Below are 13,698 nucleotides of genomic sequence, written 5' to 3' on the forward strand. Positions count from 1 at the left end.
AAACTTAACTCGATCGGCCCCATTTGTCTAAACTGAAGCACAGTTGGGCCATACGACTTTTGGATATGAGCAGACACCGAAATATTGGTGGCATTACTGAACTGTTATAATGAATTTTAAACTGTTAAATATGGGGACTTTTTCATGTGAGAATTAGAATGTTCATGAAATAAAACTATGAAAACGGATTATATCGCGTATATTGAATTTATAATACATCCCGACGTTTCGAACTCTTTACAGCGTTCGTGGTCAACGGGTGACATGTGTTTATTTCATGAGTAACTATCGCGGTAACCGAAGACAATATTAATTAGAATGTTATTAATATGAGACCAATATTCTATAATTATTTCTGATGCGTGGCAATGCGAAAAAATGCACTTAACATTGCGCTAGCATTTCTGTAGGCGTACCACAAGGAGGGGCGCTACAGTATCTCGCCCGCGAGATAAACTACCTACCCGTGTTTTTCTAACTGGGACGGGTAGTCGATCTCGCGGGCTCTAGATACTGTCGCGCCAATCATGTGATAGCCGGGCTGATAGTTATAAGAATTGTAACATTAAGTGCCAGTTGCACCTTCCGCACTTGACAGACTGGTCAACGTCACCCGGCGCGCCGCCCCGGCGGTTTACTATGAAACTTTCCATACAATAAAATTTAGCGAACTCTTTAACGATGACAAACAGTTGGGTGCAATGCAACCGACCCTAAGTCTTATATCATACGTAACGGTGCCTTTGAGTGTAGGCAGTAGGCACGATTCAACTGTCATGTCACATTTATTAATAATATGTCAAAGAAAGGAACGTCACCATGAAAGTTTGCGAAACAGAATTTATAGTAATAAAACTATACAAAACATACAACAAATATAAAATAATAATGCAATATATTTATTTATTTTATTATATCTATATCTATTTATTTATTTAATATATCTATATATTTTTTTCTCTTATATGTAACTTGGAAGACAAATAATTTTAAATCCAATAATTATCAAACAAATGATATCCACCTCTGAGTTATGGCTGTTAAGGGGCCCACTGACTATCAGTCCGCCGGACGATATCGGCCTGTCAGTTAGACCAAAAATTTGACAGTTCCGAACGACTGACAGGCCGATATCGTCCGGCGTACTGATAGTCAGTGGGCCCCTTTAAAATTTAACGCAGTTTATTATTTAACGATTTTGTTCAATGATTTATCGTAAGAAGAATAGCTTAGAAACACTAGGTTTATTTCCGGCTCTTTACAGAGATGTTATTACCACCGCTTAACAGAGTTCTCGTATCAATCAATCCAATGTTACTGTGGCTTCAAGATTCTTGAATGAGTACCTGCTATTAACGGACACCACATTTGATAGCGGTTAGCTAGGGATAATGCACTTGCTAGAGAATAACTGGCCAGTGCACCGAGTGTCTCGGAATAGACGCAGCACGTGCGTCGGCCGCGATACACGGTTGCTCGCGCCGCGTCGTCGTAACACCCCAAAAACTTAAACCTGACATACCTAACGTTACGGACGTTGTGACCTTGTGTGAATATAAAAAGCAAGAGAAAGCAAAGAGTAAATAATTGTAAGTTAATAAAAAAACCAGTTGCAGATAGTTTAGAGAAACAGTTCAATTATAACAATCAATTCACAATGCAATTCCAATACTATTACTAGGGCTCGAAAGATATTTAAAAAAACCCAATGATTTAAGTCAATTTATACTCAGGTTAATTTTATTCACTAAAATATTCGCGAATTAAATTGATTTTCCAGGTCCGTTTTAGGGTACAACGTACATATAATTTCTATAAATACCTTAAAATAATTACATATTATTCTATATTAAATATATTAATAACGGGTCACGGGTTAAAAAGCAATGATAGTTTAAAAAATGACCAATATTTATTACAAGAAAATAATATTGGATCGTAGGTAAGCAAACCCATTATTAATATTAAAAATTCAAATAATACTAAATGTAGTGTAACGTCAAAACTTCAAACTTCTAGGAAAAAAAACCTAAGAATCATTCTAATGTGCTGGTGTAAATATTTTCTCTGGTGTGAGTAATGTATAATAATCTGCGAGGTGTTATATTTGATTTGTATTTCTCGTAGTCGACTACGAATGGAGTAGACCAGATGCAATGATAACAAAGCAAAGGGGTTTAAAAAGTAATTTCAACAACTGCAAGTACACATCGAAGTGTATTAAGGCGTAAAGTTATCTACGATGCGCGAGGCCGGCCTAGCGCTTTGTGCTCTTTTGATATTATTACCAGAGCCACCTGTCTGCAGTCAGCAGCCACAAAATGCCAACATGTAAGTACCACTAATTAGTTTCTACCCAGTATTTTATTGTCATTTACAGCTGAGTAGGTTACCTATTTTAAACCCAGTCGTCGAAGGTAGAATAGAACTCAGCTCTTTATTAAGAATAGATCTTCACCACACGACTATAGTGTCTAGTAATTAAAACCGTATAGGGCTGATCTAACAAGCGTTTTGCATTACAAAGTAAATAAAATTAAACTGTATATGTAAATTACGTAAGGCACAAAAAGTTGTGAAAAAGTTGTATGCGCATCACGAAGACAAAGCAGATGATTATGCTACAAATACGCTACGCTACGCCAAGTTGCTGATGTAATACATAGTACCCTTATAGTACCTATTGTTTAAACCAAGATATATTTAACGCAATAAAAATTACGTTTTGTCAAAAACTAACGAAATTTTAGCATATCTGTTAAAAAAAATTCATGGCTATTTAAATATTCTTCCCTAGATAAAGACCTCAAGTTTAGTTAACGGTAGCTCTCTATAAAACATGTACGGACAAGTACCTACGAACGAAATTCACGCGCAAATGATAACCAAATGACATTGTTTAGCTACTATTTTGATGTCAGTGTAAATCTGAAAGGGCCTCCTAGTTTATTTTATTACTTGCATGAGGCGTAGGAGAATATCTATACAAATTTTGTTTTAGAGTAAGAGAATGGGGCAGAACGTTGGGCATGGAGCTATGGAAACTTAATCAAGCCTTAACCAAAGCTGAAAAAATAAGACTTGTAAGTATCAATTATCGAATGTTGTAATAATATTTGGGAATTTCATCCGTCTATCAATTGTTTTATTTTTATTATAAAATCGGCCAGTAGAATCCAACGTATTTGACTTTTTACAAATGTGCGACATTCTAAGAACCTTTGAAAATTTATTAACTGGGGCCGTAGCCAAGATAACAATAGTTAATCGACAAAAAAAAAATACAATTTAAGTTTCTATTGGTGATGGCATTTTCTATAAACAATTGGCACTTGGCCAAATCCCCTGAAGAAGTCAAGCTAGCTTACGTACCTACTTATATACTAATTTAAAGTGTTGTGAGACCATGTCGCGCGAGTGACTAAAACAAGTGAGTCTAAACCGTGAAATTATTTAATACTTATATACTTTTACAGAATTACAAAACTATGAATGCAAGCGTAAAACAGAAAGATGGAGGACAAATATTACGGTCTTCACTGACATCAGTCGGAACAATGCTAACAAAGAAAATAAATGCTGTGAAAGTAAGCTGTGATAGAAAACCTCCTTTTCTCTTCTAATTCACTTATAATGGCACAACAATCGAAAATAAGCTCAGCTTGTCTTATAGATTTTGTATCAATTAATTATTTTCAGTGCATCCACGCAACAGCCATTGAGTTAGCACGGGAGTTCAATGGCACGGTCGACGAGGATTTTCAGTACTGCTCCGCCAAGTATTCGGAATTTATGGTTGTTGATGAGTATACCAATAATACTACTTTACTTACAAGCGTTACAGAAAAACCCGCCTTTGTTATCAAGGAAAAGCGCCATTATGAGACGATTTATTTAGAAAATGACTCTCATTTTTATGATATTGCCGTCAACATAAATAGAAGCTGCGTGCATATTCCCACCAACATATATTTCAAAGGTTATTTGCTAATCAAACTTATTTGAAGAAAGGTTGGCAATCTACGTGAAATTTCTGCTTTAATTAATTTTATTTCGTAGACGAGGACGCAAAAAATGCAATTCATTGGACAAGAGGCCTCAATGACGTCTTCATAAAAAATTACCAAGCTGACCCGTCTCTGTCATGGCAATATTTCGGGACTACGTATGGTATTCTACGTTTTTTCCCAGCTATGACTTGGAACATGAGAAAAACTGACACCTATGACTGCCGAGTACAGTCTTGGTACATCGAAGCCGCCACCTGCTCCAAAGACGTTGTTGTCCTTTTTGATATATCCGGATCCATGACTGGCTTCAAGAACTATGTGGCAAGGACAACTTTAAAATCTCTGTTGGATACCTTATCTAACAATGATTACGTTAACGTGTACACTGTTAGTGACAATACTGACCAAGTAATGAATTGTTCCGAAGGGCTAGTTCAAGCGACAAAAGAAAATATAGGAACTTTAATGGATATCCTTACGCCAACAGATGAGGGAAAAATCCACAAGATACCACTGAATGGTATTGCCAATTTTACTAAAGCGTATATAAAGGCTTTCGCTACGTTGAAAGAAGTAAGCCAAAACCGTTTGTGGCATGTCTTTATAATGCCAAGTTTATGAGGTTTGGTAAAGAAAATGATTTCTATTTCAGCGAAGAAATGAAACCGACTGCAATGTTGCGAGTACTGGAGGTTGTAACCAATTGGTGATGGTGATCACAGATTACGCTTTCGAAAACCTTTCTGCAGTATTTGACGAACATAACAGAGAAGTAATAGATGGAGTGATGTATACCCCTGTCAGAGTATTTACCTACCTTATTGGAAGAGAAATGGCAGGCCTCGCCGAGTTACAGCAAATGGCATGTTACAATAGAGGTAAGAAACCCCCTAAAAATTAATAAATTGTTGTCATACATCCAGACCGTCTCAAGATCATGAGTTGCGTTCTCGCGCGCGAGTCCATACGTGAAGATATATGGAGTCGCGCGCGAGAACGCAACTCATGCTAGCAGGTCTGTTATAATTAACTTCCGCTTACTGAAACCCTGACCATAGTCTTCCTATTAGGACTTGCACGTCACCCCTTCCCTAAATACCAAACTGGCAAAATTCCAGATTCACGATATACCTAGCTGCCAATAATATTTGGTTTCTAAATAATCCGATACAATAGGCGCTTAATGTATCGCAAATCTGGTATTTTGCATTTCTCCAGGTTACTTCGTCCACATCCACTCTGTGGAGGAAGTGCAGCAGCAAGTTCTCAAGTACATCAACGTGATAGCTTTGCCTATGATTCTGAATGGGTCAGAGCCCCCTCCTACATGGACACATGCCAGTATGGACCATACGGTAAGGTTTTTTTCTATACAAATTCATTACAGTTTTATATATTTTATAGTGTTCAATATAAGATCGTGATTACATTTACAGAGAACATATGAATGGGGAGTTAGCCCAGACGTTACCAAGGTAAGATATTTACATTTCATAAAGTAAGTATTGAAAAACGATTATCCTAATAATTACGTGTAAATGGTGACAGACCGTAATATTATTTAATTTGCCACATGTAATATTAATGTAAGTAGAATATGTTTACATCATACTCGTACTTAGGTAGGTACTTATTATGTAATGTTACGCAAAGGTCACGTTAGCTTTACATACCTACATGATTTATATCTAAATAAATTTGTTGATAAATAGTAGATTTTGGGGCACTAAATAGGAGCATGACATGTATTACGAAATGACAAATACCACCTCATCCAGCTGATAATACAGGGGAAAATCCAAGGAAACGTACCTCGTCGCTCAAAAACCTCAGGTGCTGGTTCAAGATGAGCACCAGATCGCTGTTTCGAGCTGCAGCGTCAAAAGTGAAAATAGCCCTATTTAATGATAACCAACCTCCGGCAGGAGACGGCACCACAAGAAGAAGAAGAAGAAATAGGAGCATAACATAAAATTTGTGATTGCAGCCAGATGAGGACAAGTTGGTGACTTCAGTTGCAATCCCTGCGTTCGACAGATACAGCGAGAATGCCACGTTGCTGGGCGTGGCTGGCACCGATGTTCCCATCGACAGCATCTCTAAGTTAGCACAACCTAACCAGGTAATTCTCAGTGGACGATGCGCGAAACATTAATCTGGTATATTATCGTCGTCCAGCACAAATAAGTATACTTAAATAATAGCTAAATATAAATATACTTGGATACTTATATTACTTATTTGGTACTAAATACTATACTTACTACTTAGCCACTTATTTGAACAATGTACTGGTTACGTGTCGAAATATTAGCTATTCACTAATTCACTATTCTTCGTTTCGCCTATCGCATAGACACACAACAGCAGTGGATATAATAGGCAGCCCGATTCGAACAATGCTTATAAGTGGTCGTCAAAAGTGACGTTTTTTGGTTGAAGAAATGTCACTTTTGACACTGACAGATCGGTATCGTACCGCTGTGAATTCTTATAAGCATTGTTCGAATCGGGCCGAGGGTATCCAGCAGCAACTTCCGATTTCGAAATTTTATATAAAAAACTGGCCAAGTGCGAGTAGGACTCGCCCACTGAGGGTTCCGTACAAATTTAACATTTTTTATTTAATTTTGTTTTAATGTAAATATCCATTCCAATATCTATGTTTAATTGTTTTTTTTTCTTGCAGTTTCTACATATTTATAGTTTTCAAATTTTTCCCTGTACTTTGTAAAGCCTGACCAGTAATATATGATCATTGTCAAGAGGGCGCTGTTCATTCTCATGTAAAGGGTGACAGTTCAGTAAAGTATGAAAAAATTTGTTCCAGTGAAATTCCGCAACATGGCGCGTGATCATATATTCCTGGTCAGGCTTTAGTGTAAAACGATATTACTTGCCAAATTTCATAGTTCTAGGTCAAAGGGAAGTACCCTATAAATTTTGATTCCCTCGAGTGATTTTGCGGCATAAACGGCCGTATCTTTTTTTTTACGTTAACTTAGAAGTTTGATTTTTCCACAGCTCCAAGGGGCTGCAGGCCTGAGTATATGGTTTTAACATTAAATAATTTTACGGTTTAGACTCACTTGTTTTAGTCATTTGCGCGACATGTTTCGGAGAGCCTAATAGGCCGTAGGCAGTACGCAATACACGGGCATCGTGAACGCTGCTCGCACTATTAGTGCTTGAGAAAGGAGACCTAGGCTCTCCGAAACATGTCGCGCGAGTGACTATAACAAGTGAGTCTAAACCGTAAAATTATTTAATGTTAATATAGTATGTCTCACAACAGTTTAAATTCGATTATATGGTTTTAATTTCAATTTGATACCTCCACGCGTCCCCGAGATCTTGAGAAGGGTCTTGACAGCCAGACAGACGGACGTACGGAAGGACGGATGGACAACAAAGTGGTCCTATAAGGGTTCCGTTTTTTTCCTTTTGAGGTACGGAACCCTAAAAAACTAATAAATATAAACCCTCCTTGGTCTCCCTCGCATTTCGCGTGTGAAAATTATTTTTTGCATTGAGATCTGAAGTTTGCCGTTGGACAATCTGTACAATATTGTTCGATGTTCTGTTTCAGCTTGGTGTTAACGGGTACTCATTCATTGTTAGTAACAACGGATATCTTTTACTACACCCTCTATTAAAAACATCAGTAAGTATCTAGGGAATCTAATACAATATACAATACAAAAATGAATTTTAAATTTTTCAAACTAGTATTTGAAAAATTAAAAAAAATTATGAATGATAATGGGTCTCTGCCTACCCCTCCGGGAAATAGGCGTGATTATATGTATGTATGTAACAAAAATGAAGAACGATTTATTTAGTAGCACAAGTTATTTAACAAGAATCAGGTTGGTGCCTCTTTTTAAGTATAAAAATACCTGTGTCAAGAGGCACCGTATTTTAAATATTATATTTCAAATTTTAAAGATCAACGGGGCTCTTCAAGTGAACTACAACAGCGTTGACTTCGTTGAAGTGGAACAAGTAGATGATGGAAAAGATTCGCGCGAGCTGGGTGATGAGATCAAATGGCTACGTCAAAACCTCACTGAGGCGGTTAACGGACGGATGACTAATATTGAAGTGCTCTTCCATTACGACGATATGAGGTACCGTTAAACAAACATCCATGTGACACAATATATTTGCTATTCTTAAACATAGGGATAGTATGTAATGTCAAATTAATAATCCAGGAGGATATCACGAGTCAAACATGACTACTTCTTCAGCGAGCTGGTGGGTACGCCATTCTCGATGGGCATCTCTCTTCCAGTGGGATACGGTGATACGGAAATGGTTCTTAATAGCAATCCTCTCGAACCCACGCAAGAGGATCACACTGAGTTCAATGTGACAGACTTCTTTAGATACAGCTACAGAGTACACCCTGATTGGTAAACGACATAATTCATTATCTTTTCCCCATTGAGATCCAACGTTTCAGCCTCTTGTTTGTCAATCGACCGATTTTATTGCATGTCAATTATTTTGAATGAGTCTTTCTATGTGTTTTGATTTATTTATTTTTGCTAATAAAAGAAAGATAGTACGCATTTGTTGCATTAACCCTACTAATATTTTCTGTTTTAGGGTTTATTGCAAATACCATTATTTGGAGGGACACGAATCAGATAGTCCTGAAATAGAAGTATGGAACTTCTTGGTTAATATATCAAAGGCCGAAATCGACGTAAGCAGGAAACAGTATCAGGAAGAAACCTCCAATGAATTTTCGGTAGAAAGTAGGTAAAATTATGAATAAACTACTAGCAGGAAAAACGTAGAACGCAAAGAATGCCTTGCTAAGCTGGAGCAAAACAGCTCTTGAGTGTCGATCAAGTTTCTTAAAACGCATAGAGTGAAAAAGGCACCATGTTCAATCGCAGCGTACTGTGTACGAGTAGGAACAGCAATGTAGGGTTTTAGGCTCGAATATATTGATTATGATGATATGCAAATAAATTATAAAGCATACTCTCATTTTATATTGCCCATTCTTTATCAAGCTATCTAAATACATTGAGTTATAATTGCTATAGACGACATACCAAACAATAAAATTGTCGCAATCACAACCTGTACCACGCGACCAAAACGTCATAAGCGCCGTAAAATTCATGGCGCTTACGCGTTTAGGTCGCGAGATTCACGCTCCGCTTCTATGGTTTGATGCCAAAATGGCAGCAACTCATGGCGAAAGATACTGGTTCTCTGTGCCGATTCCATACGTTAGTAATAATAGTTCAATGTCTAAGTGCGATTAAAAAACTGCAAGGACAAGAACATTGACTAATTTGAAAATAATATTTGTATTGTTCAAGCTCACTGTGGAGACGCTCTGACGCCTATCGATAAAGACGATTACTACTGCAATGAGGATTTAGTTAAGCAGTTAGTTTTCGACGCAAAACTTTCATACCCTTACTTCCACAACTGGTCCGATTATACCGAACACGACGTTGAACTGACCAAGAAATACGGAGTTAGCGTGAGATTCATTATGACTTCAAGTGGGTTTACCAGGTGGCATTATCTATATGATAATGACAAGAATGAATGGGTAGACGACGACGGGTACCCACACAAGAATTACTCTGGGAAGTAAGTAATTTTTTTTAGGAATTATTAACAACCTTTTATTATTGTGAGAAGATGTATTTTATTTCCTTACCAATATGATAATTGTAAATATTACCACCTATACTAAAATGCTCTTGTTTTAGGGTGCTTGGTGATCATTACGCAACATCAATAGAAATTACGCCATATAAAGCCGCAGTTCTTCAGAGCATGATTAATAAAGAGTCCCTTGTAGTTGCATCACCGTTGCCAGTCCTCGACCCGGCTATAAAATACCGGCCTACAGTTATTAATGAACTTGGTGACGTCACCCTTACCGCAAGTTACGCTATCTTCTATACAGAAAATTCAAGTGACACGCCAGCTTCCGTCGTGGGCTTCCAATTTTCACATGCGCAATTTCGAGACAGATTTATGGATATCTCAACAGAAGAAAATGTACGTTGCTTATGCTTACAACAAGTTTACCTATTGAGTTGATATTTAATACCTTTAGCCAAAAAAACTAACATCATACAAAGATTTCCAAAAGTAAATGCGCGAATTACTACAAAAATACCCAAATTATACTTCGTGTAATATTAGAGGACTAACTGAGAAATATTAGAAATAAGTATACTGTTTTTTTCTTTTTTAGATTTAGGCGATTATAACCCTAAAGGACAAGTTTTTGATAGTATCTTCTCAAGACGTTTTTAAAGTGGACTAAATTTGCTACAATACGAGACTAGATTTGTGTCTGTAGATCTTATAGTTTCCGAGATAAAGCCTTTTTCAAATTTATTTATATTTTTTTCGTACATGAATTCGAATTAATTTTATGAATTGGTAAAGTACCTATCTGTACTGTACATACGAGTACCTATACAAACTGCCCTTATTCGTTTTAGGGATTATCGTGCAATAGCAGCGACTACGAATGTTACATTATAGACAGTTCAGGTTACGTGATGATGTCTATGGATCAGGAGGAAGTGGGTCAATTCTTCGGTGTCATCCATCCTTTAGTTTTGCAGTCACTCATATACAAGGAGATATTCGAACATGTCGAGGTGTTTAACTACCAGACTCTGTGCCCAGATTCAATGTTGGGGGATCCCAACTGCTCGTGGACACTTAGCACGGTAGGCCAACTTTGAACAAAATAAAAATAAAAACTTACCTAATTAAATTTCAACTATATATTTGATGCTTAATTTTATTAATTATCATTTTTCAGCCATTTACTTTAATAAAATGGTTATTAGCGGAATTCTTAATATTATTGGGAGATCTGTACCATTGGAATCAATACGCTTACGCAAACGTGATTTTTGAATACGGTAACATCTCATTTATGGTTTAGTGATTTGTAAGAACATTTTCCAATATTATCTAATGGCACATACATTATTTTCCAGAGGATTATGTAGAAGCTATAACAACAGCGCCAGAAACAGAAAAAGAAGTACCAAAGGAACCAATAGCATCTATGGAAGACGAGAAAACGTTTTCTTGCGACCACCGGATTAGCCTTTACATATTGAACCAGACACACTTTTTGAAGACTGTTGAGGACAACCCAGTTACCTACGAAGATGAAGTAGGGGAATGCAATCCTCCGTATTGGGCGTCCTACGTGGATCATACAAATTTGCTTTTGATGGTGATTAAAAAGGTGGACCATGAGAATTTCAGTGAAAGTTGCGAGAAACCGCCGACGACAAGACCGGAGCCGACGCCGAACTCAACTGATAGCCGTGAGCCGTGCCACAAACTTGGGCTGGGCATGCTGCCACGGCGAAGACTAGAGGGATGTTTTACATATCATGAACTGGTAATAATTCTGGCTTCTAGGCAAAGATCTACAAACCAATATTTACTTAGATTTTATTTATAATTTTAGGTGTTTGCCGCTGTCTTAGAAAAAAATATTGTGTGCAACGGTACAAAATTAGGTCTTAAAATTCTCGGACTCAACTTCGTTTCATTTTGTAACTTCGGCCCTTGAATTTTAAGAACCCATATTATGTACCTGTTGCACAAAATACTTTTATAGGATCCTAAAGTTATCTACTTTCTTTCTGGCATCTGGTCCTTAATCTTTATTAAGATCCTATAATAGTATTATGTATTAAGTGTCCTAAAAGGAAAATTATGGTTTTTAACAATTTATGTACGCAGAACTTTGGGAACCAATCAAATTATTTTATTAAATATTTTTGATTTGTGTTTTAAGTAGTCACTACTAAATTATAAACTGAAATAGATGTCATACACGAGTATTAAAGAAAAAGTGACGAAGCCCTCCAGCAGTGGTGAAGGCCGGATTCGAACCGGCGTCTTTAGCAATCCGGGCTAATGCCTTGAACCCCTTGGCCACCCCGCCACGGCGGAACCGTAACGTACTATTTCAGTTTATCATTTATGTAGGCCTTAAAAATAATTGCTTATTTATAAGAAAAATATATGCTTCTTCACATCACCTATTTGGAAAAGGGCTTTTTCTTCCCTGCCCGGAGAGATCAAAGTGACACTTTTCTGTTGTAGGACATTTTATTGCCAGTATGAAACATTAACACAATGAAATATGAAACTTACGTGCATACAACTTTTTTAGCTTAAATAATATTTTTAAACATAATTTTCGTCATAGGTGATGTGAAAAGCAGTATGTGTCACATGTCACATCGTAGCAAAATTATTTCCACCTTGGGCGTCAACACTTGAATCCCTCACTTCGCCCAGGCTTCAATGTACGCCCACGATGGCGTAAACATGTCATTTTCCTCCCTTGTAACACAATCTACTATTTCAGGAAGCAAATGCATCAATATGCGGATTAGCGACTACATCAGTGGCCACTCCTCAGTTCATTGCATTTTCAACGTTACTGAGTGCCCTTGGATCCCGATTGCTATGTTTGTGATAGTTTTATTGGTTGTTGCTCGTATTTGTTCTGTTGTTTGTTTTTGTTATGTCCAATAAATATTATTACTGCAGTTTTTCGTCGTTACTATGATATAACATATGACTAATCTAATCTAATTTATCAACTAGATATCCACTAGATATGAACCAGAAACGATAACCAGATATTTAAGAAAGTCATACCAAATTTGACATTTCCGCGATTCCGAATGTCCTCTTGAACGATCTCTTTAAAATTTTCTTAAGATATTACTTAGACATCCAATGGATATTTAATGGATATCTCAAAACGTCATAATAATTGTAGCGTGAAATGACAATTGGTTTCATGAATTGAACTGCAAAAGATAACTAGTTGAGAACTAAAGTACGACGTATCTATTAGATCTTATATTGTTAGAAGTATTAGAACAAATTAAATTATTTACAGAAAATACTTTAATTTGTGTTTATTTTAAGTAGAAACACTACTTTATCTTATATTAATAATTATCACGTTGTTCGAATTGACCGGTAAGTACACTCCCCTAATGAATTTAAACAGTATACTACAGTGTGGAAAGAATGAATGGGCCCTGGAGGGAAAGTACCTCAAAACCTTAAGTTAGCTCAGTTTGCTTAAAGAAAACATTCTTTTATTTTTGAAAATAAACAAAACTGCATTCAAAGATTATTCTTTTTTTTGTTTCAATTTTGCTTGTCTAAAAATATTCTTGAAAAATAAATGTTCAATTTTATGGATATTTTGTACGACAGACGTAAGGGCTAATGTTTCTTGGAGAAATTAACTTTAACATTAACTGTATCGAATAGTAGAATAAAATAGCGAGTGTTTATGTTTTTTATTTTTAGTCGGTTCGATTCCCGGGTGAAACAAGCGAATTTCAAAAATATTTGTGTTAAAAATAAAATAATGTTTCCTGTGAGAAAAATGAGCTAACTTCAGGTTTTAAGGCACTTTCCCTCCAGGGCCCATTCATTCTTTCCACACTGTATATGTTGATAGGTAGACGTAACTTTGCAATAGCATACACCCATATGCATAGGACAAACTACAATAAAATAGCATAATAATCTGTTTACGCTATGCACCCCGATAAAGACATATTGTGCCCTTGCGGCACGCTGACCCAGTGAAGTTGTAGGTAAAATCGATGAAGAGTGCAATCGGGTA

General features: G+C 36.6%; 1 protein-coding gene and 1 non-coding gene across 2 annotated transcripts; one reads left to right on the forward strand and one right to left on the reverse strand.

Annotated features, from left to right (window-relative positions):
- Positions 1-2,137: 2,137 nt before the first annotated feature.
- LOC134755711 (voltage-dependent calcium channel subunit alpha-2/delta-4-like) lies at positions 2,138-12,604 on the forward strand. Its single transcript, XM_063692257.1, has 19 exons — positions 2,138-2,331; positions 3,002-3,083; positions 3,477-3,587; positions 3,700-3,979; positions 4,060-4,583; positions 4,663-4,888; positions 5,229-5,365; positions 5,447-5,485; positions 5,998-6,132; positions 7,600-7,674; positions 7,959-8,140; positions 8,228-8,428; positions 8,625-8,776; positions 9,356-9,635; positions 9,758-10,052; positions 10,505-10,738; positions 10,834-10,936; positions 11,015-11,430; positions 12,412-12,604. Exons 1-19 carry the CDS (start codon positions 2,243-2,245, stop codon positions 12,520-12,522), a joined length of 3,672 nt encoding a protein of 1,223 aa, XP_063548327.1. The 5' UTR covers positions 2,138-2,242; the 3' UTR covers positions 12,523-12,604.
- Positions 11,910-11,982, reverse strand: Trnas-gga (transfer RNA serine (anticodon GGA)). The gene has a single exon. It is a non-coding gene; the product is annotated as a tRNA-Ser (tRNA).
- Positions 12,605-13,698: the final 1,094 nt, after the last annotated feature.

Source organism: Cydia strobilella, chromosome 3 (genome assembly GCF_947568885.1).
Source record: "Cydia strobilella chromosome 3, ilCydStro3.1, whole genome shotgun sequence".
Taxonomy (NCBI): domain Eukaryota; kingdom Metazoa; phylum Arthropoda; class Insecta; order Lepidoptera; family Tortricidae; genus Cydia; species Cydia strobilella.

Bases quoted from the DNA above. Each gene is read 5' to 3' on its own strand.
- LOC134755711 (XM_063692257.1), top strand. From the start codon at position 2,243: ATGCGCGAGGCCGGCCTAGCGCTTTGTGCTCTTTTGATATTATTACCA. The intron at 8,777-9,355 runs GTAGGTAAAATT...GTATTGTTCAAG, and splicing joins CAATGAATTTTCGGTAGAAA to CTCACTGTGGAGACGCTCTG. The intron at 10,937-11,014 runs GTAACATCTCAT...ATTATTTTCCAG, and splicing joins AAACGTGATTTTTGAATACG to AGGATTATGTAGAAGCTATA.